The sequence below is a fragment of the Periplaneta americana genome, chromosome 6 (genome assembly GCF_040183065.1).
Source record: "Periplaneta americana isolate PAMFEO1 chromosome 6, P.americana_PAMFEO1_priV1, whole genome shotgun sequence".
NCBI lineage: Eukaryota > Metazoa > Arthropoda > Insecta > Blattodea > Blattidae > Periplaneta > Periplaneta americana.
Genome location: NC_091122.1, coordinates 159,340,519 through 159,353,937, shown reverse-complemented (window position 1 = coordinate 159,353,937; position 13,419 = coordinate 159,340,519). Strand labels below are relative to the sequence as shown.

General features: G+C 35.3%; 1 protein-coding gene across 3 annotated transcripts in view; it reads right to left on the bottom strand.

The window, feature by feature from the left end:
* LOC138701981 (uncharacterized) overlaps nucleotides 1-13,419 on the bottom strand; it is a 47,112-nt gene that overhangs the window by 27,226 nt on the left and 6,467 nt on the right. For 2 of the 3 annotated variants that reach the window (XM_069829408.1, XM_069829409.1), the window contains exons 2-3: nucleotides 11,645-11,860; nucleotides 4,855-5,062 (exon numbers count right to left, since the gene is read on the bottom strand). In XM_069829408.1, coding sequence (XP_069685509.1) covers nucleotides 4,855-5,062; nucleotides 11,645-11,839 — 403 coding nt within the window. In that variant the 5' untranslated portion in view covers nucleotides 11,840-11,860. The remainder of the gene's footprint in view (nucleotides 1-4,854; nucleotides 5,063-11,644; nucleotides 11,861-13,419) is intronic. The other variant, XM_069829410.1, reaches the window with a different exon arrangement.

Genomic DNA, 13,419 nt, shown 5'->3' with positions numbered 1-13,419 from the left:
ATAATATACACTTATGAAAAAAATAAAATAAATTATATTATATTATATTATATTATATTATATTATATTATATTATATTATATTATATTATATTATATTATATTATATTATATTATATTATGTCAGAAGTTACTGTAATAACATTATAGCATTATGTCCATCTAGAGAAACTACACTTTCCAATGGTGAAATAATAATTAATTATACAAATCGGTTAATTTAGCTTCCGATATTACTTCATACAAACACAGAAACATTCTCTGTAGGCTATCTTTCATAGCTTTCGATTGTTGCTGTCCAAGGCCCATTATAGACGAAGTCATTTGTTTTTTAATTCATTACACGGCCTTAGATGGCAGTTATTTTAATTTTAAAACTCATTTATCTCATTAAATATCAGTCCTATCAAAATTTTTCAAGGAATGAAACTTATCGCAAATTATTTTTAAAGAAACGTTTGTTATGTAACATTTTTCACAAAATCAATAATAAGTGAGATATTTCGATTTATTTACTTCAGACCCCCTTATAACCCCCTTTTAAATAATGTATTTTGAATGCCATATAGCCTAAAATCTAAGTTACAACGAACTTAATTTATATTCCAATTTTCATCGAAATCCGTTCATCCATTATCGCGTGAAAAGTTAACAAACATACATACTGACAGACAGACAGACATACAAACAAAAATTTCAAAAAAGCGATTTTCGGTTTCAGGGTGGTTAATTATAATGTTAGGACCTAATATTTTTGTAAAATCGAAAATTACCAGAAAAATTTTGGCTACAGATTTATTATTAGTATAGATTACATTACATTATATTATATCAGAAGTTACTGTAATAACATAATAGCATTATGTCCATCTAGAGAAACTACACTTTCCAATGGTGAAATAATAATTAATTATACAAATCGGTTAATTTAGCTTCCGATATTACTTCATACAAACACAGAAACATTCTCTGTAGGCTATCTTTCATAGCTTTCGATTGTTGCTGTCCAAGGCCCCTTATAGACGAAGTCATTGTTTTTTATTTCATTATACGGCCTTAGATGGCAGTTATTTTAATTTTAAAACTCATTTATCTCATTAAATATCAGTCCTATAAAATGTTTTCAAGGAATAAAACGTATCGCAAATTATTTTTAAAGAAACTTTTGTTATGTAACATTTTTCACAAAAATCAATAATAAGCGAGATATTTCGATTTATTTAATTCAGGCCCCCTTATAACCCCCCTTTTAAATAATGTATTTTGAATACCATATAGCCTAAAATCTAAGTTACAACGAACATAATTTATATTCCAATTTTCATCGAAATCCGTTCATCCATTATCGCGTGAAAAGGTAACAAACATACACAGACAGACATAGAAACAAAAATTTCAAAAAAGCTATTTTCGGTTTCAGGGTGATTAATTAAATATGTTAGGACCAGTTATTTTTGGAAAATCGAAAATTACCAGAAAAATTTCGGCTACAGATTTATTATTAGTATAGATGATTTTAATGCAATTAATTATGGGCTTCTAAAAAGACAGCCGTCATTGTCAAAATACGACTGTTAGGTTTTGGTATGTGTTTCGGAAGCTGCTCATGAAAGACATATAGATCAGGGAAGACTTAGCATTTAATTCCTCAAGTTTTTTAATGATCTCTTCAAGTATCAAGTAGTTTATTATGCTTTGCAGTTCTTTTCGTGAAATTATGTTATTGAGCGACTTCTATCGTTTGTGAATTTCTATAGAGTAAGAGGATTCAGCCTATGCACTTCGTTTTAGAGTACCCCACAAATAAAAGTGGGGCAATTGAGGCAGGCAAGAATTAAAACCTCAGGATGAGAGCCACGATTTATATATACAAAATCCAATTGTTTGTAAGATTTACTATCTTTATAAAAACCAAAACGTGAATGATGGGTTATGTCAGGTACCGTAGGTATATATATTTTTATTTTTATTTGACACTAGCCGTACCCGTGCGCTCCGCTGCACCCGTTAGAAATAAATATAAAGTAATTACATAATTAAAATAGGACATTTGATCCAGGAAACATTCGTGTTTGATATAAGGATAAATCGTTTATTATGTTACTTAATTTAAATTGTATTTGCATAATTAAAATGCGATCATTTTGATCCAGAGACCACTCATTTGGTCATAAAAATTATTTTAGGAAATACAGGAAACGAATGTACAGAATAGCCTATCAAGTTTTCTGTGCATAAGAAGCTATTTTTAATCTTACCTGTGCTCTATTCACTCAGAAGTTACTGTAATAACATTATAGCATTATGTCCATCTAGAGAAATTACACTTTCCAATGGTGAATTAATAATTAATTATACAAATCGGTTAATTTAGCTTCCGATATTACTTCATACAAACACAGAAACATTCTCTGTAGGCTATCTTTCATAGCTTTCGATTGTTGCTGTCCAAGGCCCCTTATAGACGAAATCATTTGTTTTTTAATTCATTACACGGCCTTAGATGGCAGTTATTTTAATTTTAAAACTCATTTATCTCATTAAATATCAGTCCTATCAAAATGTTTCAAGGAATAAAACTCATCGGAAATTATTTTAAGGAAACTTTTGTTAGGTAACATTTTTCACAAAAATCAATAATAAGCGAGATATTTCGATTTATTTAATTCAGGCCCCCTTATAACCCCCCCTTTTAAATAATGTATTTTGAATGCCATATAGCCTAAAATCTAAGTTACTACGAACTTAATTTATATTCCAATTTTCATCGAAATCCGTTCAGCCATTATCGCGTGAAAAGGTAACAAACATACAGGCAGACATACAAACAAAATTGTCAAAAAAGCGATTTTCGGTTTCAGGGTGATTAATTATATATGTTAGGACCAATTATTTTTGGAAAATCGAAAATTACCAGAAAAATTTCGGCTACAGATTTATTATTAGTATAGATTAAGTTTTCGATATACAGAGTGTATCAGAAGGAACGAAAAATATTTCATGATAATGTAGTTTGGGTTAATCAACATCGATTTAACCTGATAGCCTATACCTATGTCCGAAATGTAACGGTGGGAATTTTTAAATGGAGAAAGGTATTGTAGACGTATTTCTACGTTTTAGAATATTGTGACGTGATACATTAATGTATTATTTTATAAGTTTATTTCATAGTGAAGTACGAACTCATTAATAAAATAAAATAATTACACAAACCAAATTACGAAAGTTACCCTTCTTATGAAATTAATGAATTGTAAATTCATACACTGCTCCGTCGATTTAGTAGAATGCGTTCGAGTCTAAAGAAAGCAGAAAACAATACAACGTGATCTGTTGTTGTGACGAGAATCTAAGCCCGCGGTGACCAAAGCGGGTGTCGTGTAATCACAGACATTCAAACGGGTACGAGGAGTTTCCTGTACATTGCTGTGTGTTTCATTCACGTACTGAAGACAAGCAGTGGCGGTATCATGTCGCTCTACTAACTCTATCTCTACAAGCAGTAAGACGTGGCTTCGTGAAGAATGAGAAGGATAACTTTTTGTTGTTCTGTCGGACAAAAATAATATAATATGTTTACTTTGCTCAACCGTTCAATTAGCAGTATATAGAAATATTAATTGCCACGTTGAATAATGTATTATTATTATTATTATTATTATTATTATTATTATTATTATTATTATTATTATTATTATTATTACTGACCACTAAGTATGTGTTTCTATAATTCTTCTGTACGTGCATGAACAGTGATATTTTTAGATCTTCTCCATAGAAGGATAAAATTATTAGGTTTTATCTCAATTTTAATCTTCTTAATCTTTAGATGAGGGTAAACAATTTATTAGTTATTCATTTAATAATAATATTGTATGAAACCGATTCAGTATTATGTGCCAACGAACTGATAAACGCCGGGAATTGACATGTCTTAAATCATAGCCAGGATGAGAGAAATGAGATAAATAAATCTAAGGAAATCAGCTACCTAATGGGGTTTGAAATATCTCGTACTGTAAAGCCTTTTATTGCCACAGAATTTTAAAAAGGATAATAATTGAAATAGCTTAAATAACGTGTCCATAAGAAGTTTTTAATTTTGAAAAACTACGAATTTGTCGGCCAAGTATCGAGAGAAGAATTTAGAAAATTCCTGATTATATTCAAGAGGAAGGTTAAAAAAGAAGCGAGAAAAATCATATATTATTCACTGGCTCTTGATGACAGCAGTGGCATTACTGATACAGCAAAGCTTGAGATTTCTATCCGCGGGATTGATAAAGATGTTAGTACAGGAACCACCACTGGTTCTGGTTTTCATGCCAAGTACCTTTCCTCCGATTCCTTACTTCATAAGCTGTCTGTCGCATGTAATCACTGCAGTTCGAGTTTTGGTCACCGCTGATCTAAGCCCTCGCATACCTGTAAGGCATCGTGTCACAAACACTTTCAAGTCTGAGTATTTATGACAGTAAATATTATTTAGCGCCTTGGAAACGTCACAAATTAAGGATATTGCAGACAAGAATAAGGTAATAGCCTATTTATTTTTATTATTTTCTTTATTTATTTACTACTTTATTTATTAATTTATTTCTTTATTTATTCCTTCACTCATTCACTCATCGACGCTAAATAACTTAGTAGGTTATACTGCGTCGTTAAATAACCGACTAACAAATAAGAAATTTAATTTCTTCTTGTAGGTCAGACAAGTAGGGATGTTGGCAAGGTCAACATCTTCAGTATCATCTTTGAGATCGGTGAGTAGGCCTACTTTTAAATACTCGTGTGATTTAAGATTTTTCTTTTGTCATAAATATAGGCCTCACTGTAACTCTATACAAACCTGCTGTGTAAATTGGGTTGATCGTCGTGACTATAATTCCCGCTTCAAGGGCTCCCAAAAAGACGATTGGCCACTCAGGGGAGTTGGGCATTATAATGGCTATCGTATCGCCGGCTTGCAGACCAATTCTGTACAGCGATGCTGCGAAACGTCGAGATAGTTCTCGCGCTTCTGCATATCTGTAGTGTCGTCCAGTGACGCCGCACTCCTGTAAATTAAATGTGATATAATAGTTAGGTATGTGGAGGGAGAGTGAAGGAGGGCAAGTTGGCAATTGTATTGTTTAAAAATTTTTCTTTAGGTAAGCCACTGAAATTAGATAACGTATAATTAGGTTATTTAGCACAAAGGAGAAGTTGTTCATATTGCTATGTGTAGGGTAAACATTGGTAATTTCGTGATATTTTCATGAAAACTAATTTAAAATGCAAATGTGTAAATATATCCTTATTCCGATTTTTTCATCTAAAAGACGATAACTTGCTGTACAAATCTGGAGACATAAAAGATTGTATACGTTCTTGAATATGTGCCAAAAACCACTTTTACAACTTAAGCTGAAAGGTTGGTTATTTCGTGATAACCTTGGTAATTTCGTGATATTGCATTGATAATTTCGTGAGAGGTAGAAGAATTGTGGAAGAATTCATTAAAGTCAAATGAAATTCTCATTTATTGTTACAAGAATGCATAACGTCTGTTTAAAAATTATATTTTTATCCTACAGCTTTGCTATTTTCACAGATGTAGATGCATCCTTAAGGAACAAAATGTCACTTTTCCACATAATCCCCGTACCTTTAAACTGCCTTCCGTAACCTAGGAACGAGGGCCTGTAGACCAGCACGGTAAAAGTCTGGATCAACACGTCTGAGCCACTCTTTAGCAGCATGCACAAGGGAGTCATCTTCTAACCTCGTTCCGCGAAGGGATCCTTCAGTTTACCAAAGAGATGGTAATCGCACGGTGCCAGTTCAGGACTGTAAGGCGGGTGTTTTAGTGTTGTCTATCCGAATTTTCTGATCTGGTCTGTGTCCTTGTGACTGACATATGGCTGTGTGTTGTCGTGCAATAGCAGAACATCCAGCTTCTCCCGATGTCGTCGAACACGACTCAGTCGAACTTGAAGTTTCTTGAGAGTTGCAACATACCCGTCAGAATTAATGATGGTTCCGTGTGGTATGATGTCCACAAGCAAGAGTTCTCTGAATCGAAAAACACAGTAGCCATAACATTTCCTGCCGAAGGTGTACTTTTGAATTTTTATTTCTTTGGTTAATTTGCATGATACCACTCCATTGTCTGCCTCTATCTCCGGTCCAAAATGGTGGAGCCATGTTCCATCTTCTGTCACAATTCTTGCAAGTAAGTCATCTAGCACTTATCATTGACATTTAGCATGATAACAAATCAAACAGAAGCTATACTGAACCCATTGCGTCTCCGTTTTCTTTTTTGGTATCACATCTTGTCTTCAGATTTGTAAAATTCCTATTGTAATACAATTTTTAAAATAGTATGTATAAAATGTAATACTTAATGCTAAACAAAATTTCTCCTCAAACAGCTAAGATTTCTATCAGTAAAGCTAAGCCTATATGGGGACTACAGATGTATCTAAAATTCCGAAAACAGTTCCTAAAATTTCATGAAGATACAATAAATCTTTGTACCAAATATCATATGATTACCTTTAGTAATAAGCCTGTAATGTAATTACAAACATTCACAAAATTTGTACGCCTGAGAAGTCGACGCAAACTTGCTCTCTCCAAACATAAAAGCTCACTGAAGCAGCTACAATAGTCACACAAAGCTTAGCTGTATGTTTCTGGAAACTGGACAACATATGCAATCCCTTGGCGGAAATTTGGATCTCGTAACACCATTGGTTAGTTCACAAAAGAGCAAAGAAGAAGTATCACGAAATAACCACTACCACGAAATTACCAATGTTTACCCTGTAACCGAAAGGGAGAAAACTGATACGGTGGAATTTTTAGTTATGAATTTAAGGGAAATTTTAGAAAAATCCGAATGAAGCAGTAAATTATTATTATTATTATTATTATTATTATTATTATTATTATTATTATTATTATTATTATTATTTTGGTATTTTTAAAGCACAGTGGGAAGCTTTTCTCCAACATCTTAATGTTTGCAGATTATTAGTTAAAAGAAGACAACACTTATATTAATCAAACTAGGAACCTTCAAGCCGAAATTACTGACAGCCTTCGCCACTTACGGAATTAATGTCAACGATATTGGAACCATTAATCCACGTAACATCCGTAAACAACTTCGTGTCACTTCTTGTAATCAGTGCAGCGCATTACCTGGGAAAGGTAAAGGAATTACATTCTACTCTCACTGGAAAAAAGGTAACACCTGGATTAGCAATAAGAAAGGTCTATCTTGTGGCCAATGGACCGAGGCCATTAAAATGAGCACCAATGTCATCGCAGTTAGATCTCTCCCCGGTAGAAGCCTTAGCAATACCCATTGCAGGAGATGCAATGAGCTTGAAACGTTACCCCACGTGCTAGGTTTCTGCCCTCAGGGAGAATTACTGCGAATTGACAGACATAACACAGTCCGCTCAATAATTGCTAATAGATTAAGGGAACATGGTGAATACGAAGTATATGAGGACGTTCAATGTCTTTCTACGGAATGATCTATGCGGCGTGCTGACATCATAATTATTGGCCGAGATAAAAAAAACTGGTCTCATTCTTGACACCACTGTAAGGTTCGAAATTAATGAAGATCAACCAAAGCAGGTACATGAAGAGAAACGCGCGATTTACCTTCCGTGCTGTGATGACCTCAGTCATAAATATAATATTCAAGATTGGAATGTCATTGGAATTATGTTTGGTGCGCGAGGAACAATTCCCAAATTTACATTGGAGATCCTCAGAAAATTAAAGGTTCCTGATAAGACTCTTCAGACAATTGCATCAACCTTTTTAAAATCTTCATTGAACATCATAAATCACCATCTCTATTCATCTTTATAATATTTAATGTATATTATTTAGTTTTAATAAATTTTTATAGTTTTGATAGCCACCACATCTTGTCGCAGAATATTCATTTTTAAAATTTCATTATGCATTTTTTAAACATTAATTTACATTTTTTTTGTTCATTTGAATTGATTAGGATGCCGATATTTTAAATCCAAGATTTGGACGGCTATCATTTCGATGATATTGTCTCTCTCTTATTATTACTATTAGAAAATTCATATTAATAAATGATTTATAACAGCTTTGGGCATAAGAAGGGAGGTGAAGGGGAAGCAGAAACCTCCGCCTATGTCCTTTTCTCATACACCGCCTTATAAACAAACACATAGTAAGGCTCTGTACATCAGTAATGGAGATTTTAGTCTACCAGCTAGAACCGAAAGTTCGTAAAAGCTATGATGCCTGCTTGATACAATCCGTTACTGACCTTCCAGTCTGCTCGTACTGCACTAAAACATTACTGTCTAAGTCGGAGAAGGTGAAGCGGGGAGTTAAGGGGTGATCTTCAGTGACTCAATCGAGTTATTAACACCCAGACCTAATTTATAGGGTTAAACTGGTATACAGTAATGACTGTAATGATTAAGAGGCGGATACTGACGAAATGCCATTATGTTTTTTTTTTTTAATTTTAAAGCGATGCCATTTAAAACAGTAATTAATTTTATCTTAAAACAAAATGTGTCATTTTTATATTACATTTTTAGGATAGCAATTTTTTTAAATGTTGGAGTCATTAAAATCATTTCCCCAAATTCTTTTTGATTTTTATAGCATTTTTAAAATTTCGTTTTATTTTCCAGCGATCTTACACACTTACTTACTTACTTACTTACTTACTTACTTACTTACTTACTTACTTACTGGCTTTTAAGGAACCCGGAGGTTCATTGCTGCCCTCACATAAGCCCGCCATTAGTCCCTATCCTGAGCAAAATTAATCCATTCTCTGTCATCATATCCCACCTCCCTTAAATCCATTTTAATATTATCTTCCCACCTACGTCTCGGCCTCCCTAAAGGTCTTTTTCCCTCTGGCCTCCCAACTAACACTCTATATGCATTTCTGGATTCGCCCATACGTGCTACATGCCCTGCCCATCTCAAACGTCTGGATTTAATGTTCCTAATTATGTCAGGTGAAGAATACAATGCGTGCAGTTCTGTGTTGTGTAACTTTTTCCATTCTCCTGTAACTTCATCCCTCTTAGCCCCAAATATTTTCCTAAACACCTTATTCTCAAACACTCTTAACCTATGTTCCTCTCTCAAAGTGAGAGTCCAAGTTTCACAGCCATACAGAACAACCGGTAATATAACTGTTTTATAAATTCTTACTTTCAGATTTTTCGACAGCAGACTGGATATTGAATCTTCTAATATTAACTTGTTGCTCTACTCGCTTGGCTACTGATAGTCTTTCTCTTAGTTCTCCAATTACCAAATAATGGTCAGAATTACAGTCTGCCCCCCTGAAGGTTCGAATGTCTACTATACTAGTATGTCTTCTTTTATCTATCAAGATTATTATTTTTTTTATTATTTGGTTATTTTACGACGCTGTATCAACGTCTAGGTTATTTAGCGTCTGAATGAAATGAAGGTGATAATGTCGGTGAAATGAGTCCGGGGTCCAGCACCGAAAGTTACCCAGCATTTGCTCGTATTGGGTTGAGGGAAAACCCCGGAAAAAACCTCAACCAGGTAACTTGCCCCAACCAGGATTCGAACCCGGGCCACCTGGTTTCGCGGCCAGACGCGCTGACCTTTACTCCACAGGTGTGGACCATCTATCAAGATGTGATCTATCTGGTTATGTGTCAATCCATCTGAAGAAGTCCAAGTATATTTATGTATATCCTTATGGGGGAATGTTGTACTTTTAACAATTACATTTTTTGATGTGGCAAAGTTGACTAACCTAACTCCATTGTCATTACTAGATATGTGTAGGCTCTCTTTTCCAATAGTCGGTTTAAAAATATCCTCCCGTCCTACTTTAGCATTGAAATCCCCCAATAAAATTTTCATGTTATATCTAGGTAACTGATCAAAAGTCTGTTCCAATTCCTCATAGAAGCCATCCTTTATATGGTCGTCTTTCTCTTCTGTAGGAGCATGAGCATTTATAACTACGATATCGGACCATCTACCCTTAAGTACTAAATACGATAACCTATCACTGATAAATTCGACCCTTTTTACTGCTGAAGCGATCTTACACACACTACTCAAAATTTTTCTTTTCTAAGGAAATTGTCTTTCAACCAGTGGTCATAGTGATCAGATAAGCTGACAAAGAATGTGGGGCGAGGGTAAATTTTATCTGAAAGTGGGGCATTCACTCCACCGTACTACTTTTGAGTTCTCGGCCCGCATGCACCGGAAATTTCCGACAGGTAGATAGGCGGTCGAAGTGTGGCGCTGACCCCATTCTAATGACGAGATAATGAAAACAATAATGAAGGTTGAAGGTGATAATGCCAGCGAAATGAGTCCGAAGTCCAGCACCGAAAGTTACCCACCATTTTCTCTTAATGAGTTGAGGGAATACTTTTTTTTATTGGGTTATTTTACGACGCTGTATCAACATCTAGGTTATTTAGCGTCTGAATGAAATGAAGGTGATAATGCCGATAATGTGATAATGACGAGACTATAGCTACTAACACGTAATCGAACCGTTTTACAGAAATGGGAATGGGAAATAATCTAAGGAAAGCGAGAACACTGCATCCACCCACGTGGTCTGTGTTGCCACATGTACATTTTACAAGTTCAACATCACATGCTTTTGAAGAATGTCAGTTCTTGTAAAGTTATACTACCATTATTGTTCAGAGCTGCCGGTGGCCGATTAATTTTTTATGTTAAAAATAATGCAGTTTGGAGTACCTACTTTCAATTTCAAACATATTTGTACAAAACTGACAACTTGGCTGTTGCCCTGTCTAGTACACAATGAATGGAAGTAAATTTCAGGGGCCAAAAGATCTGCGATACAAACGAAAACTACTTCCACTTCGTTTTATATAAACCCGACTTTAACTTTCAAATATCCTTGAAAGTTTCAAACCATGAATAGTAGCCTATATAAAGTGCAATTAATAATATTTTTGATTTATAATTTAAAAAAAAGTTTATATGGTGTCTTTCATAGCGCTGCGTTAAAACTGTTTTTATTGTGTCTGACCTAGATGTATTATAGTCTGGTTGAATGTACCATCGTTAGATGGCAGCGGTAGCGAGCTTGCTGCACGACCAGTCGGATTCTATTTCCCGCCCATGCACTGATTCAGAGGAGGATCTCCTCCCTCTCCGTTCGTTTACTTGCTTTAAAACTCTGCTTCTTTCTCTGGCCGCTAGCGCGCTGTTGTCTATGTGTGTTAACTGCAGTCAAGGAGGAATGGATTGGCTATCCTCCACACAAACAATCTCGCATCCTTCTCACAGTTTTCTAGCAGCACATGAGCGCGCGTCGTTTAAAACTCTATCAACCGAGGTTTTCTTGTAGCTGTGAACTTAAAGATTATCGAATCTTCCTCGAATTTCAAGAGACATACTTTATTTGGCATATATTTTCAAAAGAAGAAAAATGTGAGGAGGACGTTCCTCCCTTCCCTCCCCCGAGGAACCGCCACTGATGTGAACAAATGTGTGCTGAGTACTCGTATTATTGTTTCAATTGAGACGACATACATATAAATCAGTGGTTTTTTGCTGTGTGCTATTTTGTGTTTTCAACTTACGATGGCAACTTTATCCGGCCACTCGTCGATTCTGCTCCACACGTACTCTGGGAGGGACACAGTTGGCACAGGGACGTCAGGGTACGCCGACTTGACGATTTGCGTGACGGCTGGGGACAGACTAAGAAGACGGCGATTCTCCTGTCTTCTCAAGACCTGCAATCCCCATCTCAGAAGGCTTCTTGGACAATGCATCTTCTGCCGCTGCAAATTTACCTTAAGATAAAAAAATTAATAATGATGATGATGATGATGATGATAATAATAATAATAATAATAATAATAATAATAATAATAATAATAATTTTGTACTAAATATTATAGGCTAGTATAATATTCCGTAAAAAAAGCTGGTTATAGCCCTACTCTTTACTTTTAATAACACATATCAATAAAAATGATAACTTTAAACTATATTATGTTATGGGGAGAAGATAGTTAAATATGATGGAAAAAACAGGCATATAATTAAAAAAATTGTCTTTGAAGTATTCTTTAAAGTGCCAAAATATTTTATATAAAATTTAATGCACCTTTTGGCTGTTTTTTAAAGCTCTGGTGAACAGACTTTTTAAATGACACTAAACTTTGATTACGATTTCCCGAAACTTAGATTCCTTTTTTCAATATTTTTCCTTTTCAAATTCTCTCCGATATGTGAAAAAAAACATTAACTTATATAAAATTTAATACGCATTTATGGTTTTTCAACTGGTATCACGTCATTTTTAAAGCTGTGACATAAGGTTTTTAAATGTCACTAAACTTTGGTTGCAATTTTCCGCAATTTTATTTTTTTTTATTTATTCCATAAAAACGTTATATATCTTCGGATTTGATCCTTGATCCTGGACAGCTTGTGATGGAATTTATATGGACGTAGTAGACGTTGCAGAGGTTTTTTGTCGGGGTATTCCCGTTTCTATTTTCCCACCAACATTCTCCATCGTTCCCTAATTTCATCTATCATCAGCAATAATAAAAATAAGCTAGGGTGAAGACCTGGGGGTAGTACGGGTTTCCGATGCTGATATACAAAGGGCTTGGGGCTTCGGGTCCTAGGGTTTATTAGGTTACTCGTCTGAGGATGGGGCTGAAGAAGGATGGCCCACTTGTCAGTATCGCAGTCACGAATACCACCCAGCCACATGTCGAACTTGGACTCCATTGTTTTCGTCATTCATGTGTAGTTAGACGAGTTAATACTAAATGGTGTTGGTGGCTGACGTTTCGACCGCTGTGTTGTGGTCATCTTCAGAGCAGTTGTTGGATAAGGAAATAGTCTGCGAACTCGTATATATATAGTAGTCTCGATGGGGGGAGTACTTGCGGTGATAGGTCGTAGGTTCTCCTTCTGGCATCTGAGTACTCCCTCCATCGAGACTACTATATATATACGAGCTCGCAGACTATTTCCTTATCCAACAACTGCTCTGAAGATGACCACAACACAGCGGTCGAAACGTCAGCCACCAACACCAAGACAACGCGGTAGAAGCCCTGAAGCTTATCCACACACCATGTACACCAGCCGCGGAAGCCTACGCCAGCCGTGGCGAGAACATGACTGGCGAGACATTGTGGCTCGCAGTGATAGCTGTGCATTTAGCTTACTTCTCACCTCCGCCTACCCCCCACCCTCTCATTCACTGGAGTCAAACTCTGTTCCATTTGTATTTGTCTCTGACCATATGTCTCTCTCGAAACCATGTACGAAAGTTCCAAGTAGGATGGGAGGACGCATTATTTTCTGCCAATATGATAAGAATATTAAA